The sequence below is a fragment of the Artibeus jamaicensis genome, unplaced genomic scaffold (genome assembly GCF_021234435.1).
Source record: "Artibeus jamaicensis isolate MK-2021 breed Jamaican fruit bat unplaced genomic scaffold, CSHL_Jam_final contig_540, whole genome shotgun sequence".
In the NCBI taxonomy this organism is placed as follows: domain Eukaryota; kingdom Metazoa; phylum Chordata; class Mammalia; order Chiroptera; family Phyllostomidae; genus Artibeus; species Artibeus jamaicensis.
The window spans coordinates 2,740,929-2,766,151 of NW_026521879.1; the positions used below are offsets into that span (position 1 = coordinate 2,740,929).

The 25,223-nt window shown below is 42.0% G+C and overlaps 2 protein-coding genes across 6 annotated transcripts in view; one reads left to right on the forward strand and one right to left on the reverse strand.

The window, feature by feature from the left end:
- Positions 1–7,353: 7,353 nt before the first annotated feature.
- Positions 7,354–25,223, reverse strand: part of CADPS2 (calcium dependent secretion activator 2) — a 621,734-nt gene continuing 603,864 nt past the window's right edge. For all 5 annotated transcript variants that reach the window (XM_053669960.1, XM_053669959.1, XM_053669957.1 and 2 more), the window contains 2 exons: positions 15,605–15,709; positions 7,354–9,168 (listed from right to left, as the gene is read on the reverse strand). In XM_053669960.1, the coding sequence (XP_053525935.1) occupies positions 8,995–9,168; positions 15,605–15,709 (279 nt within the window). In that variant the 3' untranslated portion in view covers positions 7,354–8,994. The remainder of the gene's footprint in view (positions 9,169–15,604; positions 15,710–25,223) is intronic.
- LOC119055086 (thymosin beta-4-like) lies at positions 24,071–24,205 on the forward strand. Its single transcript, XM_037153213.2, has one exon. It carries the CDS (start codon positions 24,071–24,073, stop codon positions 24,203–24,205), a length of 135 nt encoding a protein of 44 aa, XP_037009108.2.

Genomic DNA, 25,223 nt, shown 5'->3' on the forward strand with positions numbered 1-25,223 from the left:
GTGCTCCCACCGCTCCCCCAGCCCCGCGCCGCACGCGCGCCACTGCTGCGGCCGCCGCGCGTCCGCGCCCCTCCCCGCGCCCCGGCGCAGGCTGGGGGAGGGGACACTCCAGAGTTTCGGGAGGGGGCGCAGGATCGGGTTTAGAGACCCAGTGACAGATGGCCGAAAACTCCTGTTTGAAAAGTGTTTGAACAGAACGTTCGCTAATAGACTCGCTTTGACGACACAGGGTGTGACTGAAGGGTCATTGAATCTAGATGGCAGGTGAGGGGAACCCCGCGGGACGCTGTGGCACGCCCAGGGAGAAACTGGAGCATCTTTTTATTAGTTTTGCCTGTCATTTCGAGTGTCCCGGAAAACACTTTCTTAAGCCACTTTAAAACGGGGTGGTGGGGGAGGGCACCTCTGAATATCCCCTCCAAAAACCTTCATAGCCCGTTGTCAGGTTCTGTGTTTTTGCGCGCCGCGCCCCCGCGAATTCTCTCAGGCCCTTGGGGTTTCCTGGTGGTTCCGAGGGAAGCCGGAGAGTTTTCTAACTGGACGCTCGTGTTCGAGACCGTTTCCTTCCAGCTCCCCTCTCGGCCCGGCCCCCGGTGTCCTTTCGTTCCAGTTCCCGACGCCCCAGCGCAGCCCTCCTTTCTCGCTCAAAGAGCCGGCGCGCGCAGCCGCCACCCCGCGGCCTCGGCCCGCGGGCTCCAGGCCCCGAAGGGTCCAGGCGCCCCGCGGGGTCCAGGCGCCCCGCCCCCGGCCGGCCCCTTTTGGCTGGAAGTGGGCGCTGCGCTGCCGCCCCCCTCAGACCAGGTCCCACGGGCGCTGCAGGGGCTTCGAGCGTTGAGCCTTCACGTCGCGCTGCGACAGTGCGGGGCAGCAGCGCGATCCCGCGTGAAGGAATCCGAGTAACTTCTACACTGTGACGTCCTTGCTGTGTCGGGGAAGCCACTTTTCGTTTTTCTTCCCACCGCCTCTTCTTTAGTTAAAACTCAGTTAATTCTCTGAATTCCACGACAGCAGGGCCCGCACGCACAGTCTTCCTTCAGCCTCGAAGTGGAAGAAGATCCTGGCAACACGTCGAAGCGTTAAGTGCCCCGCGTGGGCGTGGACGCCGGCATCCGCGGAAAGCGTCCCGAGGCCGCGGCGACCTCGGGGGCCGGCGGCTGACGTCACCCACGCGGCTCCGGGCCCGGAGCGGCCCCGCGTCCGGCGGGCCTGCGGGGCGCGGCCGGGGAGCCGAGCGCGTTCTGGGCCGGAGGCGGTGGGAGAAACGAGGCTGTGAGTCATTCGAAGACTGAATGGAGTCGTTCTGCGTGGAAGGGGGGGGCTTCCTCCACCTAACCCTGTGATTCACAGCTTCTCAGGAATTTACATAATACAAGGGCGTAGATGTAAACCTAAAGGACAAAAATAATAATTCAACAGAACATATTCCACGTTCGCACCACGGGCCTGGATATGTTCCCGGTGCTGGCACGTTAGCTGATTCCCAGAGCTTTTTACTCGTAACGGAGAATAACCGAACTTTCACACCACTATTGAAAGGAGGGACTGGGGGGGGGGGGAGACAGACGAATTGGCTTTAATCACGCTGATTTCGATTTCTTACTAATGGCAAATGACTTTTAAAAATTAAAAGGATAATCCGTGTTCAAAAGGTAGTGAAAGTAATAATAATTGGGGTCCCTCACTTTCCGAAAGGTCTGTTTGCCTTGATATTGGGCTGATGACATCAACGTTTTATTTGAAAAGCAAAGCCATTACTTTGGTATTTATGGGACATTGCAATTCTCTATTTCCCCAAATAAGCGAAGGCCACACCTGCTGGTAGATTTCACTATCAACCGGGCTCTAACTGGCGACTCCGATGTACGATGGAGAAGGAAACGTGGCAGCTACGACATACACGTGACCACCGCCGCTGCCTTGATGATTAGATCCGCCCCCCTCCCCAACTCAGATGCCACTAGTAAATTCAAATTCTGGAAAATTCTGGAGCCCTACTTGCAGTGTCTTCTTAAGGATTCCCTGTAGACGCAGGGCAAGAGGAAATCCAAGGACCGGGTGTGTGGACTCCTCGTGTCTCCTTCATTTCGCCGCGAGGTCCCACAGCCGCGCAGGACGCGTCGGCCTCGCGCTGTGGCTCTGCGCAGCCCGGCCCAGCGCGGGCGAGCAGCGGGGCCCTGCCCTCTGGTTTAGGCGCGGGGTAGTAGTTACCGGGGTCGGACACCGAGGGCTGTTCTTCGTCTTCTGGTGCCTTCTGTATCTGACTATTAATTCAGGCTTCCCTTTTCTCTGCAAAACCCATGTGCAAAATTGGCTATATTCTCTAACGTTTAATCCAATCCATCAATAGTTTGCGGTTGTCATTTTACATTATTTTTAAGGGGTCTTAAGTAAATCTGTAGGGACAGGAACTTGAGAAAACGTCCATTTTTTTTCAAGTATGTAGTGAATTCAACCCCCACTTGACCCCCAAGTGCTACCCATAAAGGAAAATATAATCCTCTTTCTTCCTCCCAGTTCCTGACCATCCTTTTAATAAAAGGTAAAAGATTTATACTGTCTAAAGAGAAACCAGAGTATCCCTAATCATCCTTTTAAAGCTGGATTCTTCAACTATCTGTTCAAATTAAGAAAAAAAGTACTTTTTTTTTTTTCTAAGAAAGTTCTTCCAAAGTACTCCTGGCACCAGTTTGTCCAGACATTTTGATGGCTGGGATAAATGGGACCAATTTGTCACATCAGCCCTTAGCTAGTGTGCTTGGGCTTGCGGGAGGCCACTCAGCTAGAGGGCTCTCTGTTAACCAGGAAGGATGGTGGCAGGTCCTCTTTGCCTTGAACAGTCTAAATGGGACTAAGTCAAAGCCATCTCATCCCTGGGAGGCTTAGAGATTGAAGAGAGATTTAAAAATAAAACTACATATGAAAAGCTATCTATCACCTCGTTTAAGAGGTAAGCTATAAACTTTTCTGAAGTATTTTTCAGACAACGGTACTTAAAAACAGTTCTCAGTGATCTGATCTCTGGTAATCCACAAGGAAATAAATGTTAAAATACACATACGGAAACACATTTGCTGTGCCATTTCCTTTATGCCCTCCAGGACTGTCCTTAACCTTGGGGGGGGGGGTCTGTCTGCTCTCACACATTCAGTCTTGAGTTTCCCAGGGGACACTTTCTTCTGTGGATTCGTGAATAAACCTTTCACGAAAGCCTTCCAAAAATCCCAGTTTGATTAAAACAGAAGATTACAGCTCTTTAGAGGCAGTTATGCATTTTAAAAATTAACCGATTTTCTGATACACTATCCTAGTAATAGGATATAAAAAACCAATGAATGACAGTGAATGAGCTTCTTCAATGTAGGAGCTTTGTAATGTGTTTTAAAACACTGTTACCCAGCTCCGGGTGCGTGTGTAGGGGCAGCGGTGCCAGGACCTAGCGAAGGCCCCTCTCCCCACGATCTGCAGCTGCCCTGGCCTTTCTCCTGTTTTCACTTTCCACTTTTTGAAATCCAGTTCTGTTGGGTTCTGATGTTTTACTACATAATCCTTTTTGCATGAACATATTCTAGCTCTCTACCAAAATTCCTTCCCAAAGCAACCATGAGTTTAGCTTTCTTGGCATTTTAAGGAAATGCCCTAAACAACAAACCTCAGCATTCTAAGGTTTTCTGGCTGCCAACCACGCCCCAGAGAGGTATTACTTGTTGGGTGTCGGGGAACAGGCGGTGTTAAAAGGCAAACCAGAACTGATTTAAAGCAGAAGGGGAAGAAACTGAATGCAGCATTTTCCGTTTTGGCAAAGGTACTCCCGCATGTAGGGGCTCGTAAACAAGCCTGTGCCAGGGACGGGGAGAGAGAAATGAATGTGTCTGATGGTTCTTGAGTTTGGAATCAGCGCTTTGCTTCCTCTCTGATTGGAGAACCACCGATTCTAGGGAAGGACAGTGAAGAAGGAGAATGCAGACAAGTCCAGAATATGTTTATCTGCCGATCTTTTTCGTCCGCGAATAAGCACACCGATACATCCTCCGGAGATTAAAGCCTTTGTGATGTTCCTCAGTGGGGGTCAGGGGGTGAAACTGTGTCCCCCAGATCTGGAATTTAGCAGCTGCTGGCAGGCTACCTTAAAGGAATTATGGAAATGGTACCATTCCCCTTGGCAAATGCTCCGTTTCTGCCTGCCCCCAAGGTAACCACGTGCCTGGCCCTGGCACCACCAGGGAGCTTGCCTCCCTGGTCACAGACATGCAGGCTTGCGATGAGGGGCGCACCCCAGGCCCGCGCTGGGCCTCCACGTTACTGGCGCCGCCCAGTTCAACACTCCGGGGCAGACTCCACGGGGTGCTGGCTGTGTCCCTCCCAGGGTTGGCTCAGCCGTCTCAGCTGAGGCCACCTTGGAGCACCAGGGCGTCTGGGGCCTCCTCTGCCGCTCGCTGGGTTCTGCTTCGCATTTCCCAAGGGCTAACTGTACGTGCATCTCTGGCCGGAGATGCGGGCGCCATTCTAGGCCTCTCTAAATTTTGGAAAACATGAAGTAACAATGATTTGCCCTTGAAAGTCTCTTGAATTCAACCTACTGGGCACATTTTCCGGCCTGGGATCCCTCCCTTGTGGTGTGGAACTCCCCGGAACATAGCCGTCTGGTTTCAGAGCCCCGAACTACATGGTCCCCACGTGGGCCAGACGCCTCGTCTCCGGCGGCCTCCCCTCCCAGCTCCAGCTCCAGGGGCTGCTCTACGCAGAGCTGGCAGTGAAAAACAGGAGTCGGCTTGCCCCTCCCCATCTCCTCCTCTCCTCCCACTACGCTGGCCTGGCCGTGTGTATATAATCAGGGAACTGGACAATGCCAGCCAGTCCACTGACACGCCAGGGGCGGGGCTGAAGGTCCTCGGAGGTGCCTGGGACCCAGAAGGAAGACTGGCCGGCGAGACTAGAGCATCGTGTGCCAGAGGCAGGCCTCCCACGGCTTCCTCTGACTGCAGCCCTGCACTAGGGAACGATTAGTCGTGGCCACAACTTAGTACAGGCCTCTAATCCTTGCAACCAGCTTTCTTTTTGAGAGAGGTTAAATAACTTCCAGGAAGTCACAGAGCTCACACGCAGGGAAGAGGTAGCTGTTAGGATTTAAATCCAGGCTTTTCTGGTTCCAAGGCCCTGCTCCGTCCGTATGGCGGTGTCTGGGCAGCGCTTTAAATCAGGGGTTTTCTTCACTGGGGAAACACTTCGAACCCTTTGCTCGGTTCCTCTTCTCTGGATGGTACGCACTGACACTCCAGTGCCTACTTCTCCCTTAAAACAATCAGACAGTGTCCACGGACAAAGCCGCGGTAGCTGTCTCTCGGGACTTCTGGAACCCAGGCTCAGCGCTGCACCTGCTCTGCGTCCCTAGGTGTCTTCCAACCACATCGCAGAGAGAGCGGCAGCCGGCGCTGGGAGAAAGCCTGACCCTGAGCTTCCCGCGGGGGATCCCACCCGGCCGCCAGCGCCGGGGAAATCGCTGCGCAGGGTCCCAGCCTCTGTGGACCTCCGCGCGCACGCCCAGGCCCCTGGGCACAACGCTGCCGCCAAGTTCTGGCGCCACCTGAACCTCGGGGGTCTTCCCTTGTGTTCCTGCGGGCCAGCGAGCAGGACTTGGAGGGAAAAGCAGACGCACTCCCGGCCAGCTGCCTGCACTGGCCCCGGACAGGGGTGGTGGCAGAAGGGCCGAGTGTAAAGGCCGGGTGAACACGGTCCCCCGAGCACCACAAAGCAGGCCTCCAGATTCCGCACAACTGCGAGCAGGGCTGACCGTGGGGGCGGCGCCCTGCGTGCGGGGCCCACGAGGTTGCTCTGCGGGCTAGTAGATGCCGGGACGCCAGGGACGCGTGAACATCTCAGAAACATCGACCTATCACCTCCCTTAGGGACCCGGACCGGGAATATTCCATTTTCTGTCTTGGAAGTAAGAAACACAAGCTACCAGGAACTTGCTGTGCTCGCCCCTTCGAGTCCATCTACCTAACGGGTGGCGGAAGGGGCGCGGGAAGCTTCGCGTTTTGGGGCGCAGCTGGCGTCCGTGCGCCCAGCGCCCCGGCCTAGGGTCCCCGCGGGTTTTCGCACGTTGCGCGCCCCTCTCGGGAAGCACAGACCCGCAGCAGGAAAGGGAGACCCGGCTCCCTGCGCGGCGATGGCCGTGTGACTTCTTTTCCACTCAAGCACACCTTTCAGGGCCCAAGGACCCTCTCACTCCAGGTTGCCCCAGTGGAGGAGGGCGGCGCCGGGACTGGCTGGGGTCCCAGGGGGCGGGGTGGGAGTCCAGAGACACTTTGCACGGGCGTTTATTGCAAAAGTAGCAGGAAATCCCTTCTCCAGAGCGAAGGACAATGAACAAGAACTAAAGGGAATTCAAGTGGAAAAATCTGTGAATGCAAGAACGACCCACAGCTGGAGCTGAGAGGTTTACATTAAGCCCTGCGTGGTTCTTTTCCTTTGCGAGAAAGGGCATTATCATGACTTTTTCTCCAAAAGTGTCTGGAGAAATTTTTCTTCCAGACGTGTATTTTAACAAACCCATTGCTGCTGGACATTAAACTGTATTAGTTATTTTCTCCGGCAGCACTACCCAAACTGTGCAAAGAATGTACTTTTTTTGCCTTTCCCCATGGTCGTTTAGGACGACAGAGTTATTTCTTTTGGGTTAAAAAAGATTTTCATTAAAAAAAAATTCTTTCACTGCAAGATGTGTTAGGTTTCCAAGTAAATTCCTTTAAAAAACAATACTTTTTAAAAAAGAATAACAACAATTAGCTTCCTCTAATAAAGAGAGGCTTGGGTATTCACCCTAACAGTTACACATAACAATGAACAATTGTTAAGTCATTTCATGCAATTTCCAGTTCCTTTAAAAAGCATTTCTGGGCAAAAGCCCGAAAGCAACTCATCAGTCTTTTTTGGAGTTACTTTATACAGGTCTCTGTACACACGTCTTGGGTAAAGGAAAGTCGTCGGCCCTCACACGGCAGTGCGCGTCTCCACTACCTGCCTGCGCTGTCAGCCTTCTGTGGGAGCCAGCGGAGGATGGAAACAGAGCGGGCTTTTAGAAACCTGGGTACAGAGGGAAGGGCAGAGAGCACCCAAATCTACAGAGAATTGGTAAGAGGCTGACCAGCAGAGAGGGCCCTTAGGCAGGTTAAATAGGTCAAGCCAGCAGCAAGACCCTCTTGTAGACCCCAAGTACCTTCTACTGAAATGCATGCTTTCCCAGTTATTTCTTAATTCTCTCAGCTAGATATACACATACACATGATTAAGAGGGGGTCAGCAGTCATTCATACTTTTGGACAAAATGGGTCAATCACACTGAGATGAGCTGTATCAAGGAAATAGACATTTTATTTAAAGGAAAAACAAGGGTGAGTAATTTCTAAGCACAGAGCGATTTGAGCTGTGCACCAAGCAGCAAGCTGGGAGCATCTAGGAGAGCATCGTTGGGCACCTGAGGGAGGGCACGGAGAAAGGATGGGATCCAGCCTGAGGGTGGAGACCGGCGAGGAGAGCATTCCAAGACAAGATGCCGTTCAAAAATAGAGTCCTAGAGTTAGTCTCCAACCCAGGAAAGAGGAAGACGTCTCCTTTCGTTTTTATTTGTATCACAGGGTTTCTTATCCATAAAACCCAGAAATCGAACCAAAACAATACTATAACTATGGATTAAATAGGTTTTTGTAGGCTAGTTTGAGTATCTAGTAACTATTTATAACATCAATGGGGAAATGAATTTAAAGATCCGAGTAACTGTTTTACTTCCAAAGTTTCAGAACTTCAGTTTACATAAATTCAGGGATAACTCCACTTATTTTCCATTAACTTCATATAAACATATGTATGAACGAATGCAGCAACATGCCAACATATTTTAGGAAAAAATATGAAAATAAAACTTCATAGAGAAATTACAAAGCATAATAATATTATCTTTCAAGACTGTTGCAAGAAAATACTTTGAGGAAATAACTGTTAATGTGTCAATTGCTAGTTAACATTACTAGCATTCCTATTATTACTAATTATTAGTTATCATTAATTGCTAATGTTAACAAATAATACACAATATGTGAGTATGTAGTCAACATTACCTTTGTTATGGAAATATGCTGTCATAGTACCTAAGTCTTTTAACAAATGTATGTGCCTAGTAGGTGCAAAACAGTGTAAATACCTTACCTATTGTGAATGAGACAAAAAAAAGCAATAAAAAAAAACAGCCACATTGTTGGGATGTTTATAATACTGCTGATATTTTTGGGGCCGCATTTAATCTATATAAGTCTAATAAATACAGAAGTGGTTATGGATTTTTATTGCCTGCAAACTCTTACAAGTAGGAGAAGAAAGTACCAGTACGTTGATGGCAGCACAGTCACTAACCCACACTCGGGGATTTGTTTTACACTTGAAAGAAGAAATGTTTAGAATGGAACAAGACACAAGTGCACTGGACAATCTAGTCTATATTTGGCTTTGGCAATCCTGTAGGCCCAGGAATATACCTGCAGACCAATTCCAAGTACTAAGAATCAAGGTTAAAGTTTTCACACACATCACAATGACAAATTAACTACAAACCAGAGCTTGTACACGCAACTTTAAAAAGGGCACAGTAGAACTGGTAGAGTGACCAGAAGTGACTTCTCACAATATTGCATTATGAGAAACATACTTCACACACAAGACACTGCTTTGATGGGATTACAGAAAAAGTCAACTCTTAAAAAATAGTTCACGTCCCAATCACAGAGCCAAACTTCATTTTAGGTCAGGCTGCACGAAACAAAAAGTGTTCTTAAAAACAAACAACCAAAAATTGGCATTTTCCCCTTTCTTTCTGCTTCCAGGCTTACTTTTTAACATGTGGACTAAAACACAAGCATTTTTATTTGGATACACAATGAAATTATAAGGACAAGGTACAAAATAACCAATGTCGAGGTCTTCCTTCTCTAAAGCTGCAGGCTCTCAGGCCTCTTCCTCTTCATCACTGTCTTTCATGGTGATGCCCTGGAGTCCTCCTCCTTCTGACACCGAGGCTGTGGTCTCCTCTACTGTTAACCGTCTGTGCACAGTGTCATAGGTCTTACTGTTCAGTGTGCCTTCCAACACACCCTGCAACCGGAAGTCCCTGTAGGTTTTCTGGAGGAGGGAGAGACAGATTGCTTAGATAACTTATGGATTATTCGTATGCGGGTATATATGGATGTCAGTTGGCATTTCAAAAATGATCTTGGAGCCCTGGCTGGTGTGGCTCAGTGGACTGAGCACGGGCCTGTGAAGCAAAGGGTCGTTGGTTCGGTTCCCAGTCAGGGCACATGCCTGGGTTGCAGGCCAGGTCCCCAGTGGGGGACACATGAGAGGCAACCACACACTGATGTTTCTCTCCCACTCTTTCTCCTTCCCTTCCCCTCTAAAAAAAATAATGATCTTGGACAATCTACTAATGGCTTCAGATTGTCAGTCATCTTATTGCTGTATTTCTGGGGAGAAAAGGAAATGAGGGACATTGGGTAGTGCTATTCAAACTAGAATCACTCTGAAAGATCAAAATGTAACCATCAGATGATAAATGAACTTTTCTCCAAAGCATTAGTAATTATACAGAACATGCTATTTGGATAACGTGTAACAAAGATAAAAATGATATGTACTTATGTATATTTTTAATGTGAAAAATTCTTAAGTTTTCCAAATGAGGAGCCCTTCCCCCTTAATACTTAAAATACATTACATTTTATAACATAAATTAGCTTTTCAGGGGAGGTGTGTAGAGGGAGTCTAATATTATCAGTAAAAGAGATTTCAATTTTCAGCACTTGTGAATTATAAAATTTGTTTATATGTGGCACTGGGTAAAATTTTGTGTGCCCCTAAATGTCTGTATGAGCTCTGCCCCCTTTCCTTCTGAAATTCCCTTGGAATGTGAATTGTTAAATTCTGGCACAGAGCTTTCATAGATGGTCTAATAAAAACATGTATGCATATTTTCTGTGAAATAGCAAATTATAATTTGGCACGTTCTATATCAGAAACAGAAGAAAGAGCCATGGTTGGTGTGGCTCAGTAGATAGATTAAGCACCGGCCTGTGAATTGAAAGGTCACCAGTTTGTTCTAGGCCAGGGCACATGCCTGGGTTGGTCAGGTCCCCAGCTGGGGGCTTGCAAGAGACAACCAATCTATGCATCTCTCAAACACTGATGTTTTTCTTTTTCTTCCCCTCTCTTTCCTTCTCTCTAAAAGTAAATAAATAAAATCTTTTAAAACTAGGAGAAATACCATGTTATTTTTTTAATGAAAAATAGAGACATTTATTGAAGATACAAGATACAAGAAACACTGTACATAGAACAATGACACCTCAAGTCCCCTTCAAAGTAGGAACTTTGCTATCTCACATAGTTTTCCCAATCACCATCAGCAGCCCCATCATATTTTCCTGAATCTCTTCTATCATCTGAAATCTCTTCCCTTTCAAAGGTGATTTTAGTCTTGGGAAAAACCAAAGTGACAGGCAAAGTGTCAAATCTGGGCGGTAGGGCTCACCTGGGTATTTTGATGTTTCACCAAAAAAGTCTGCATGGGACGTGATGCATAAATGGGTGCATTGTCTTGATGAAGCTGCTAATCACCAGTTGCCCATGGTTGCAGCCTTCTGAATCATCTGAATAGTGTCCACATAGGAATGTTCAAGCTTAACACAAAGTTTGATGCAGATTTGTTGCTCTACTTGCTCAGTCATTTTGAATGCAATGGCCACATAGTACACATGCTCACTCAATGGTGTCTACTACCTCTAGAGACTTAGTATAGTGAAGTTGTCAATGTGCATGCATGCACATTCCAGTAAATTCTTTGTGGCTTTGAGAACAGTGATTTAAGAACAAGTGAAGATTTCCATTCTGCAGAAGTATTTGTAAGGCCATTTTCAAAGCTAAATATCTTTAAATATATATATATTAAATATTTTATTTGTTTATTTTCAGAGAGAGGGGAAGGGAAGGGAAGGAGAGAGGGAGAGAAATATCAATGTGTGGTTGCCTCTCATGTGTCCCCCACTGGGAAGTAGCCTGCAACCCAGGCATGTGCCCTGACTGGGAATTGAACCACAATCCTTTGCTTCACAGGCCCACGCTGAATCCACTGAGCTACACCAGCCAGGGCTCTTTAAATATATTTTTACTGTCCTATGTTAGCTTTAGAATAGTAAGCAATCAAATTTTTCAGTGAACTGGCCCCAAAGTACTGGTACATATCAATGTGCACTGATTGCTAGTAACAGTCTTTATTTTTTTGCACTTATTAGATGAAAACAGTCAAATAAGAAGGAACATTGTACTTGATGGACCAATATTATGACTCCAATAATCTGGAAATTAATGTTAAATGATACTTGATTTCACTCAGCACAGTACAAGGAAAATATCACAATATTCCAATGGTTGAGCTAAAAGAGCTGGTTCACATGAGGTAGGAAGTGCTGATGGATGATGTCTTATCCCTTTGATCTATGCACCTGGCCTACAAACCAACCTCTGAGAAGGAGTAGACCCAGAACAAGGTAGTGGGCCCATGGGTATTTTCTTATTTTATCTTCCTGTCCTCTTGAATCTGACTTATGCCCTATGGTATCACACCAAGTTTCAGAAACGATGTGTCAAAAGTAAATATGGAGGATGAACAATGTTTTAGTTGGATAATCCGGTTATAAATAGAACTCACATTTGAAAGTCCACTGATGTTCAGAAGCAAACAGAGCGGTGAGAAACCCTGTATAGTATCTGAAGTATCTCAGCACCAAGAAAAATTTAGATGCAGGGAGTGGTTTTCTTCTTAAATAATCAAAACTACTTTCATTTAGATTGTATTTTGTTTTAAGACACATGCAGCCCACCACCCTCATATTCTCTTTCTGAGCTAGTAGGTTTCTTATTATGAAGGTAATATTATATCAAAATTCACGGTAGTTTTTATTAGAACCCGTGAAGTGACTCTGACAGGGAAGTTTTGTGTAGAGAATCTGCTAACAGATATACACGGTGTGATGACCATAGAGATCTTTGTTCAAGCCTACAAATGTCTAATGGATTAACAATGTATCCAGAGCACAAAATATTCATCCAAAGATGACCTGTCTGATATAAAGTATTATTGTCCCACTATTAGTTATATACCTAGTTAGTGAGCCCTATATTTTATTGGAATGACTTTCCTCTGACTTAGCTTAATTATCAATATGTTGGCACAGACAGATCTGTATTATAAATATGCAGTCCTTAAGGCTCTCTAATTTATATCTAATTAAGACCCCACTTTTCTTATTTTATTAGCAAGCAACAAGCAGTTAGGAGCGGGTACCCTTGCAATCTCCCTTGCCGTCTTTTTAGAGTTCCTAAGATGTTACTGACACTTGGACATCCTCTGTGGCTGCCAATGAAGGTTGCTTGGCTCCTATTTAAGGTAAGTGTCTGCCACATGGTGTTGCTGACTATCTTCTTTGCTCCTGGTATAAAAGTCAGCTGATTTTTACTAACTGTCTTTAGATGTCACATGGCCGTGAGGGAGAACACAAATCCACCATTTTGATTATTTGAGGATTGTATTTTTCCCGTTCCCAGTAAATCATTCTGATGTTAAAACTTTGCAAATAGTTTCTTAGTCCTAAATATTTTGTAAAAATCTTTTAAAAAATTATTGATTTTAGAGAAAGGAAAGGAGAGAGAGAGAGAAGTTTGTTGTTCCACTTATTGACACTTTAATTGGTTGATTTTTGTATATGCCTTGACTAGGGATCAAACCAGCAACCTTGGCATATTGGGATGACGCGCTAACCAACTGAGCTACCTGGCCAGAGCTGTTCTGTGAAAAATTTTACTAGAATTTGTTCTGTCTTAATGACAAACATGAATAAACCAATTAGTGTCTAAGGACCTTTGTGGGAGGAAGTTGGGTATCATATAAATCTAGATGGTGCTCTGCTCCCCACGGGCACAGAGGAATGACAGCGCTTATGAGTAGTACGAACTGAATGGTCAGGGTAAAGCAGCTTGGCTCCTGGGCAGAATGCCCTGCGCTGCTGTAACGGGCAGGCCACGCCCAAGTGATCTGGACAGAAGAAAGCGTAGCCAGGGGGCCTTCACAATTCTACACACATGCTGTTTAACAGCTCCTTAAATTCATTGGAAAATGATCATTGTAAACATAACCAAATAGGCTGGAAGAATGAGAAATCTATGTATGAAACTAGGTAAAGCCTATTTACATTTAAGGTAGAAAAAAACAATTAGAAAACTAAATGATTAATTCATCCTGATTTTATATCATGAAAATAATTATTTTTAATTATTAAATAAACCCCTATCACTTGATTAAATAACGTCAGCCCAAGAAAGCATTGGCTGAGCCTACTTGTGAAAAACAAAACATGGAAAGTCAAAACATATTCATGAAATTTAATTCTACAGTTATTAGTCTTGACTATTGATAGCCATAATGAAGACTGTATTAAAATTCAAATAAATTGATTGGCTTAGAGTACAATGGAAATGTCACCATAGAAATCATGAAATTATTGTTATTTTCTGCTAAAATATTCACTGATGCTTGATTTTTAACTGTAATGATGTGTGAATATGAGAAAAGGAATAATTTTCAAAGAAACAAATGGGCTAATAAAAAATGAAGATTTTTATTCTAAAAATAAAGACCTTAATCCACCAACTATTACTAGTAGGTTGAATACCTAATGTGTGATATCCTGAACACAGTAGACAGCAGCTTGAAAATATGGCTGATTATCAGGGGAACCAGCTAATCAACAGTACAGACGGCAAACTTAACAGACATATTTTTTAAAGTAAACACAGATTAACCTGATTCTCTTTTACGAAAGACAAACTTCATTTGAAAGATGTCCAAGTCATATTTATAGAAACAAGGAAGAAACAATAAAGAAATTAAGATGAATGTGAACACATCTTTTTTTTAAACTTATTTTTCCCAAGGTGGGGGTAGGATTGAGGGTGGAAGGTGGGGGTGGGTGGGGCAGGGGAAAGTGGTGGCGGGAAAATGGAGACGACTGTACTTGAACACATCTTAAAAGTGCTTTCAGTTTCTTTGTAAAATAAATAGCCCTGGTAAGAAGTGTTCTGGATCAAAGGTGTTTTGTGCAATGAAATGTAATGTGTTTGACAGCATTTAAAATTGGTGGGTGGCTAACATTTTATTGCTTATTCATAACTAATCATGACTGCTATTCCTGTGCTACTTAGATGTGGTTCTTTTCCAGATTTGCCGCCTTCTTACTTTGGAACAGAACTTTCCTATTTGTGGGTCTTTCTAATCTGTGTGAACCTGTGTGTCTATGGTACAAAAGAATTTGTATTCAACTTCCTTAATGATGTAACCATTGTTCTTAAACTTGAACGGCCATCAGAAGACCTGAAGGACTTGTTAATATGCACACTGCTGGGCCCCACTCTTAAGAGTTTTTGAGTCAGTAGGTCTGAGCTTAGACAACTTGTCAACATGTCTAACAAGTTCCCAGGTGATGTTAATCATACTAGGTCAGAAATGAAACTTGGAAAATCAATGCGTACATGTGTGCGTGCATGCATATGCACATGTACATACACATAAGTATACACATATACATAAATATATGTGCATATACACATGTACACAGATAGGCATATATAATAATTACATGCATGTATGTGTACGTGTATGTGTGTATATGTATATAGATATACATACGCACAGTGTATAGGCATTCATTTGGTAAGTGGTAGTAAAATGAAAGTACAGATCATCTGTTTAAAGGAACAACTGATTCTCAGTAGCTTAAGAGTTTTATTTTTGGCCATCAAGTAGGATTTGTCTCAATTTTAAGAAAAAGTTATCCTTGGGGTGAATTTTGTGTTTCCACTAGAATTTACAAAGCATGGAAAATCACGTTGAATTAATGTTATTTTAAAGCCTCTACTCACTAAATATTACAGGTACATTATTATCTTTTCTCTTCAACAGCCAAAGTCAAAATGGCCTTGCTGAATTGATATGACATCTGTTCGGTTTGGATGGTCCCAGCACTGAAATTGATTACCTCTCACATACAGGAAGGGGTGTGCTCCCGAAAGAATTCAGGCAGTGACCATGTATCACTTCTGAATCAAGATACAACAAAATAATGGGTATTCTCCTGATCCTATTGGAAAATACAGTTCAAAAGCCTTCATAATGATATATGATCCTAGTAAATATGGAGGAAATGTATAATGAGAAAACATTTCTATACTTAAAAAATTCACTTAAATATGCTAGGGGCTTTATGTACATTATCTTAAAATGTGATTACTTGAAAAAATATTTTTTATTTATTAGAACAAAAAAGGTAAGTTTATATTTATTTAGTAATCTAATTAGAAATGGAAATAAAAACAACACATCATTGCTAAAAGCGATGTTTAAAAAGTACTTATATCCACTCAGTTACATCAAATACAATTTTTTATGTCAATATCTTGCCATTACTCTATAGCTTGCTGGGCAATTCACATCTAAACACATTTTGTTTACCTTCACAATCTTGATGAGTGTCTTCAGTTGGTAGATATGAAGCTGAAGGTCTAATCTGTCAGTCAACCACACACAGATGACCTTCATGGAATTGCTGTACCATTGCTAGAAAGAGGGATGGGGCAAGAGGGAGGAGAAGAAAAATTAAAAAAAAAAAACCCACTCTGTATTCATTTAACAGATTCAGTAATGAGGGGGTAATGAAACACTCTGAAATGGCCACAGATCAGCACTTGAAGTCAATAATGCTATAATTTCCTGTTAACAGAATTGCATGTTTTGCTAAAAAAATCTGCTAAGTTGACTAGCCTGTTCTTTCTGTGAATTAACATTACAGTCTTTCAGCTATAACATATTCATGGGAAACAGGGTTTTTGCTGCCTGGTGGCCTGCTTTGTAATTTGTGGCTAAGAATGGGCACTAAATACCTGTTATGGGACTGAATAGGCTTCCAAACAGCAGGAAAAACAGGTAAATTATTTTCAAAGGAAAATCTGCCATCAGCCAGTATGTCACATAAAAATCCAAGAGTAGGTATGTGATGCCATAGCACATATAGTTAATGGCTAGAAATAACATTTTTAAAGAAGCAATGGCAATAATACCCACAGCTTCAATTACACATGTAACTGTTATCAATTGTTAAGTATTTGTCAAGATCTTTTCAAATATCCTGAAATAAAAATTTGATGTCTTATGCATGAACACCATCAGGATGGATTTTTGTGTCTAAGAAGAAGCACAAAACAGATGTCAGTTGACCAGATTATGAAAGGAAAAGATCTGTTTCATTTTGCAAGTGTTTCGGGATGGTTCATTTTTCTCTGCCTATCCCAACTCTCAAGGGGAAACTGAAATTCTTCTTTAATCTAATCTCTTCTTCATGTATAATTTCTGTGAGTATAGCAAGAGGAGGAAATTTGTTCCTATTTTCAAAAAAAGGCAATCTGCCATTAGTGGTGATATTTTAAGAGAGGCAATGACCACTATGTGCCAGAGCTCGATTTAGGGGACACTGTAAGAACATCCTACTCATTCATTCAGATAACCATGAGAAATATCCAAGTCCACTCAGAGCTTAGGAAATGACAAGGGTTTTTGAAAGATAGGACATTGTCTACCTTGTTTGTATCCACAAACATAGTGACACTACAGATGACATGTGCACGCCCATGTTTTCAGGTATTTGAACATAAAAAAATCTTAAATATCTTTCTTCACATAATAAAACAGTAAATTCAACTTCTCAGCAAAATCTTAAGGGACACAAATAAGTCTGAAATTCATCGGGACCTGTACTAACATTGTCCTAATAAAATTTAGTACAAGAAATTGTATTTTAAGCATACATTAAAAATAAAATAGGTTTCGTATGCATTGGGCTTATTTCTATTAATTTGTTAGTACACTGAACATACATATATGAAATAAGCTAAGTAAAATGAAGTACTGATTTACTACACACTATGATATCAAATGGACGAATGAACATGTCAAGTTTTATAATGGTGAGATAAAGGACCCATGGACAAAGACAACGGTGGGGGCGGATTGTGGGGGGGGGATTGAAAGCTGGAGGTGAGGGTTGGGTCAGACACGGGAGAGTAATGGGGTGAAAACGGGGCAACTGTAATTGAACAACAATAAGAAAATTTTTTTAAAAGTTGACATGGATGGTGATTTAAAAAAATATGTTATTTATGTACCCAATTTTGCACTTTCCTAATGATTACATTAATAACTTTTAGGACATGTAAAAGTATCAAAAATGAGTTTTATAAAATGAGATAAATTCCTAAATTCTAAAAAAAATGCTGATGAATTCAGTACTTCATCTGACATACTGTTTCTCCAAATCTTTTATAGATAATCATTTTATTTCTGGTGTCATTTAAATTCTATGCTTCGTTATTTTAAACTACATATAGCCCCAACTTCTTGAGTACTGTTTTAATACCTGTAAACCTTCACAGGCATCGGTGATACTGAACACGGGTTCACTGAAATAAGACCCTCACCCTACTCTACTCTCCACATAACCCAAAAGCTAAAATGTAGTCATTATAATTTCAGAGTCATATAGTTCTTAAATTATAGTCCTTCGGCAGCGGATAAGGAATTTTTCTTTTTTGTTGGGGGGGAAAATGTGATAAATTGTATGAAGTCTAGCATAACATACTAGTTAATCAGTCTGACTGTAAAGTTACTATAAAAATGATAAATTGTGTGAGTTTGAAGGAAATGAAAATACTTTCTTAAAATAACTCTATATGTAATTTTATCTTTTAAAAATCCTTGCATAATTTAAAATTAATTTAACTTTATTTTTATTACATATAAATAATGTTATGATTAAGCGATAATCAAAAAGATATCTAATGTAACAAATACAGGTATTATTAATGTGATAATTTCTTTAATACAAAATGCCAAAATTACATTTTAGAGAAAATTGATTTTGAAATAAAATGATCCAAAAGTAACAAAAAAATACAGAAAGAAGAGAACTATTGCTTAAGCTACTTCACTATCATTTTACTTTCAGGGCAAATTGTTCTAAAAGGAAAACTTTATAAGAAAAACTATTGTATCTGATAGAATGCATAGTTTTGGGTTCCCATGTCACAGCCTTTTGAAGAGCTTCAGCTAAATCAAGCAAGTGAAGAGAAAGCAGTTGCTTAGCTCAGAGTTTATGTTGCTACTAAGAATAAGCTAACAAAAATAGCCCCCACTAGAACTGCTTATTTTTTGTATATAATGAAATACACACATACCCTCACCCAAACAAACAAGCACACAAACAAAACCACCAAGCAAATCTCTGGCACTTCCCTATTTCTGGAGCTGGAATTGGTATATTTCTGTTTCCAGTGCTGAAGTATGTGTACATCTCGTTTTTCCATCTTGAGAAAAAAAGTGAAAGGGCCCATGGCTTCAGTCCCCTCATTCTGGTCCACCCCGCCCCACAGGGAAGCAAACCAACTTCCCAAAACAAAGGGAAGAAATACATTAAAAAAGGATGAATGTGCAGTAAAGTCTGAATGTTAGAAAATGTCCTTTCATTTTGTAAAAGTTAATTTCATAAAAGAATTTAGTTGACTATTCACTTTTCCCTTCAGGGGTCGACAAGGAAGGGGTGCTGTGGCTTACCCTGGGGTTAAAGGTGTAGCATTATTGCTTTATTCTTTGCTTTGGAATAAAGCAGTAAATGCATGTTCTACTTTTTTTCCTACAGCAATCCATGACAGCAGCCTATCACTTTAACAAAAAATAGTTGTTTTTTTTTCTTTTTGTGGTTCATTCAACTTCCTGTAAGGGCATGTATTACTCACTTCATTTTCTTGAGATATCTCTTTTAAAGCAGAAATAAAGGAAAAGGAAAGGCTTGGGTTGACTCTGCGAGACCCCTGTATTTATTCACACTTATTGTGCATGACTGTAGACTGGTAAATCATATTAGCAGCGCGTCTCCCCATCAAGCTGCTACTTGCTTTCCAGCCCTGGGAAGGTTCAACAAATCAACAGGAGCACGGAAAACAGGACATCAGTCTAATCTAGTGTTTAAGGTGAAGTTTTCAAACCCAATCTAAGAAGATCTTTAGAGCAAGCAACAAGCTGAAGGGCTCAGAAGGTGGTATTGACAATGAAAGAGTGGTGAAATATTGAGAAGCGCAGCACTTGTGCATTTTTAATAACAAGAGGGTCAACAAGGACACAGCTCCCTCAGTGCCAGGAGTTGCCACTGACTATGGAAATTGCCACACCAGGGCTATAAACGCTTGCAGTTCATCAGCTTTCTTAAACACCCTGAACCCCCTCAGCGGACCTTTAGTCTTGAATTAACAAACCAAAGCAATGAAACAGGGTGCAGTCTGAATGGCTGGCATTGATCCCCAACTGTGTCAGCACTGCTACAGGCACTGAAAAACTCTCCCCATTGTCAATAGAAATTGACAAACCTCCTCTCCTAAATAGTGCAGCTGAGCCGGGCGGGATCCTTGCAGCTGTAAAGGGCTCTGCTCTTGGGGCCGGGGAGCACTAACAATGGAACAAGCATGAGCTCTTTGTCAGCCCCAGACTCTGCAATTTTCTAACAAGGATTAAAGTTGTTTCTCTGCAGCGCTGGTGAAAAGAGATTTAGCAACATACCGTGCTTTCTTCATGCAAGTTAAAGAGAAGTAGTTAAGGAATTTCATTATTCTGTCAACTAATGGAAATACAAAACAAATATATTAAATATGCACAAGTTCCTTTTTTGCTAATTTATAACATTTTTGAGGATGATTCAATGAAATATAATGCATATTGCCTGGAAACAAGCACTTCCCATTTATTTTGGAAGTTTTATTTTTAAAAAGTCCAGCTGCTTGCCACCTGGAATGAGGTCTCAATACATGCTAATGCACAATGCCTTTAGGCCTTCTGTGGCTGATATTCCTAAATCTGAATCACAAGACCACATAGGGCTTATATTTTGCGGCTGCTTCAAGTAAATGATTTCTGTCAGAATGTGGCTTCTGATGATGATGGCAGGTAAAAACAGTTGGTTTGCTAGGGAACAAATCTGTGACATATTTTCTGCTTAAATGTTTAGCTTTTTATTGATTATGAATTGGTAAAACTAGATAATATTATTTTCACTCTTCTCCAGCTATGCTCGTCTCAATGGGTGAACAACAGAAAAAAAAAGAAGCAACACTTTTTAGTGCACTAAGCTATGGAATGGCTAAATTTCCCTAGTATGTACATATTTATTCACTTATTTCAAGAGAATCTATTTTACAAGAACTGAGTCACTGTGTTGAAATACAATCTAGAAAATTTCACCTTAGAAAATATATTCCTTTTTAATGCTAAGTTGAATGAAAAAACAGCATGTTTTTGAAATATTGAAGGTTTTGATGAGTTTGATAAATATAAATCATCCCCAGGATCTTTTGGTAGCTTTAGAGAGCAACAAAATACTCAGAAATGTTAACATCTGACACTTTCACCCGTATTTTAAAAAGTAAATAGAAATGCTTCATTGTACACCGGGTGTTCCTTTTGTCAGCAGTTCATCTGCTCAATATAACTACATTTTTGGCCACCCCATTTCTAAATATTAAAATGCATATATTATATTAATGGCAAATTCGATACAGTAATACCAATATTTGCTCCCTCTGTTCACAGCATCCCACTAAGATGATCATATTTACTTTATCAAAGCATAGCATTTTAAAGTTTTAAGTGTGAATTTTTTATTGGCTTGCAATAAGAGTGAAGGCTATATTTGAGAAAAACTTAAATCAGTTTATTATGGTTAAAAATGCAGGAAGTGCTCAACCCAGCCTGCACTTAGCCACAGTCTCAGCGAGCCCCAGAGCCAGTCGGGGAGGGAGGACGGAGCCCGCGCCTCCCAGGGAGGCTGTGGGCGGGCTGTGTCTGGGGCAGGCTGCGTCTGCACCAGGCTGCGAGAATCAGACGGGAGCTGGAAGGTCAGGAGTGCCGTGCCCTGTGTTGCCACCCTCTGCTTGACTGAGCCTGCCACTTGCTTTCTCTATGCCTCAGTTTTCTCATCTGTAATATGAAGAATAAATTTGTATGAATCTAGCTTTAAAATAATATGCTTTGGATAATTTCCAGAAATGCTGTGAGGTTATAAAGGACTGTCAGAGTAGAGAACATGATTAGAAACAATACAGCCGGTGATTCTTATAAAAATTAACTGAGGGAAAAAGCCAAAGTGCCACACTCTTTCTTTTCATATGCAGCTTACATAGAGCTTTATTCTTCCCAAAAATGCAAGCTCAGAGTTCCAGAACTTTGTATCACCTGTTATTTTATTCGTTTTCAACTCACTCATTTTGGCCTTTTAATGAAGTAAGTACTGGCACATAAAAATTAAACAAAGTGTAATGAGGGATGAATATAGTTTATGAAGAACTGTCAGATACAGTTTTTCTTATGACTATTACCTTTATGAATTAGAATTATAATAGCATCTGATATATTTTCCTTAATTTTCTATGGGTAGTTCAAGTGCATCAGTTAAAATTTCATTTAATTTGTACAACAATCTTGATGGATGGCTATTATCATTCCCATTTTGCACATGGAAACTGAACTTACACGTAGAAGTGAGTTTAGATTAAGCAATTTATCCATGCTTATATAACAAGGATAAGTAGCAGGATTAAGATTTTTATCTTTTATCTAAAGTCCAGAGTCTGTGCTCCTGACTGCTAGGCTATTCCATTTCTTTCTGATAAACAGTTTATTCTGATTCTTTTAAGGGTAGTTTGATGCTCCCAGCATACAACTAAGGAAGAACACAACTCTATCGTTCCTGGTGGCTCGTTAGTCATTCTAACACTAGATTGTGAAGTCATAGAGAAGATATTTATCACTTCAAAGAAGTCACTACATTTTCTCACTAGTTAATGCAATCCATATTTCCAAAGATATTTGTAAACCCAATAATATAATATATAATGTGATAAACTCTTTCATGAACCATACTCTCTGTTACGACAACCAACCAAACGGCTCTCGTGCTAGGCATCTCCATGTGCCCCTGAAGACTTTTTAAAGTGCTATACACTGAAATGCTTGGGAATTAACAGAAAGATTTTTTTTTTTCTGTAACAATACAAGGCAATGTCCTTGTGAATACAAGTACAAAGGTCCTTGGTTCATTCACAAGGGGAATTCAATCTATATTTGTAGCTTTTTTCTTTTTTTTAAACACAGAATAGAGAAGTATTTGATTCATTTCTCTTTTCTTCCTTGTCAAATAACCTCACATTCAGGGTGATCTGCATCTTTAAAAACTCTACCAGGAAGCCTGTAAAGAAGAGTTCATGAACACTATGATGTCTGTTAAGAAAGGGGGATGTAAAAAGAGCTACCATGGGAGGTTTGCTTACAGTAGCTACCTAACAAATTCTTGTTAAATGCAGAAAAACTTTCCTGCTCTTGAAGTTCAATACTCCCCCCCCATACTTTCCCTTTTAAGAATGTCTCAATGTAATAACCAAGATATTTCCAGATGAATTAGACCTTTTTCTGTTACAAAACAGAGGAAGTTACAGAACAAGGTAAGTTCCATAATTTGGAAATCACACAAGCTTTTTTCTACTCACTAGTACCCCATGAATCCAAAACTTCCTTTATTCCAAAATATCCTGATAGTGATGTCATTACACTAGCCTACCTTTCTCCACACTACGAGAGGGTTAAAAGCAATACTGTTCTTTAGTATTCATTATTATCAAGCAGGGAAGTACTTCTGTTCATTTATTCTGCCCTTCTTTTCCTGACACTAAAAAGACTAGTGATTAAAAAGTGAAAATTTCAGATAATCATTTGTTATCAAATGATTGGATGCACACTAGTTTGATGAATCTTTGAACTAACATGAACTTAAGGGTCAGTCCAGTTACCTGGTGTATGCACCAGTGTGGGGCACTGACATAGTCTGGGAGTAGTTCATTTGGGCACCATGACCTTTGCATATGGCAAATGACTCGTTTTGACTACTGTAGATACAATTTTGGTCATTACTGCACTTAATTCAATAATGTAGGCTCTCTTTGTAAAAATATAAAGCAGACTCCAGAACTGAGACCGAACAGCACAAGTTTGTTTTAAGATAAACCTAGGTCTGAGAATTGACTTACTAGCAGGTCTCTCTGCTCCAGTCTTATAGAAAATGAGGAACAATGTTTCCAAAATTAGTTTTCAAGAGTGCTGCAAAAACTGAGTAAATAGCCACCTCTCTAACTTGGTGCACTCCCACGGGAACCGTTTTTGGCAAATGGAACAGCCTGCTGCTCTGCCAGGTGCTGGGCTGCTCTAAATCCGTGGTTGCTCCGCCTGTCCCTCCATCTCGACTTTTATGCCCAGGTATGTTTCCCTGGCCAGATCCATGCCAACCTTTAAGACTCAGTTCACCATTATTTCTGCTATAAAGCCAACAGTGTCTCTCACTTGGTGGAATTCGATGCTCCCAAGTTTCCTGCTCCTAGAACTCTGTACTGCTGTCTCTACACATTGCACAGTGAGCTGTATGTCTGCTGCAATGGGCTGTTGGTATCCACAGCAGCAACCAGTCTTATTTTTATGGATACCTCTAGCCCTTAGCAGAATGTCAGGCACACAGCACGCACTGCATATTTGTTGAAGGACTGAGCACTTTTAAACATCTGGAAATATAAAGCACTACATATGTAACAGTCACAGGGCAGCTTTCCAATAGCAAAAGGACAGAACATCAGAATTGCCTTAAATCATGTTTCATTTATAGAAAAGTAATTTAATAGATGTTAAAGCTGTAGAAATCACTAAAAATAAGCCACTGGATTGGACTACAGAAATTTAACGCAGGACAAAAACAGAGCTTTAAAGGTGCCAGTCTACTGGGTGAGAAGAGCAGATTGGACTCTTCTCATTTGTGCACCTCACTCTGCTTCCTCCGCAACCATGTCTGACAAACCTGATGTGACCAAGATTGAGAAATCTGTTAAATCAAAATTGAAGGGGACAGAAACACAAGAGAAAAATCCACTACCTTCCAAAGAAACGACTGAACAGGAGAAGCAAGCAGGTGAATTGTGATGAGGGCCGCGCCGCCAGTATGCACTGTACATTCCACAAACACTGGCTTCTTATTTTACTTCTTTTAGCTGTTTAATTTTGTAAGATGCAAAGAAGTTGGGTCAGTTTAAAGGACTGTGCAGCCCCTTTTCACATTAGAACTTCTGACAATGAAGGCCGCACCTGCTCCTCCCATCGCCTGTCTGGTTGGCAGGGAAGGAGAAGAACTTGTATGTTGGTGAAGGAAGAAGCTGGGTGGGAGGACCATGAAATCTAGAGTAAAACCAAGCTGGTCCAAGGTGTCCTGCAGGCTGGAAAATGTGGCTTAATCAGAATGCCATTTCTTTTTGTTAAAATAATTTTAATTATTGGAATGCACAATTTTTAAATATGCAAATGAAAAGTTCTAAGGGCTGAAAAAATAAAGGTGACAGTCTCAATTTCATTTAGGTGACCAATTAAATAAAGGAGAAAGTATTGCCACTAACAACCCTGTTGTCTATGACCGCGATGGGTGTCACCATGTATACGCTTCCCCACAGCAATCTGATGACACTGCATGCTCGGACGGCGGCGTGCTCGGCTCTGGACTGACCTCCAGGGTCTGCCACACAGGCTGGGAGCTGCCTCTCCAGCAGGTGCTCAGCATACAGGTGGCTACTCCTGGGGGTTATCTGGGCCCTGGGGCATGGCTAGAGTATGGCTGGCTGTGCTCCCTGTGCATGTTTTCCTTTCTTGGATGTGTCCTGGGTGTCTTCTAATGTGCTGGCTTATGAACTGTTCTGTCAAAAGGGCAGAAAATTATCATTGCAGTATCACTGTTGACTCCGGTCTAAGGGAACATTACACCTCTTCTGGGAGCTGGTGCGTGCTTGGCTTTTGAGCAAAGAACCCCTGAAGGGTAGAGAGGGGAGGGTGTGCCTGTGTCTCAGAGTCCTGTCACCTGATACTGTGCACACTGGAGCTAGGCACAAACTCTGTGCTGGCCCTAGCTTTTGGCAAGTGTTTGACCAACCACATGCAATGGAGAGAAATAAAC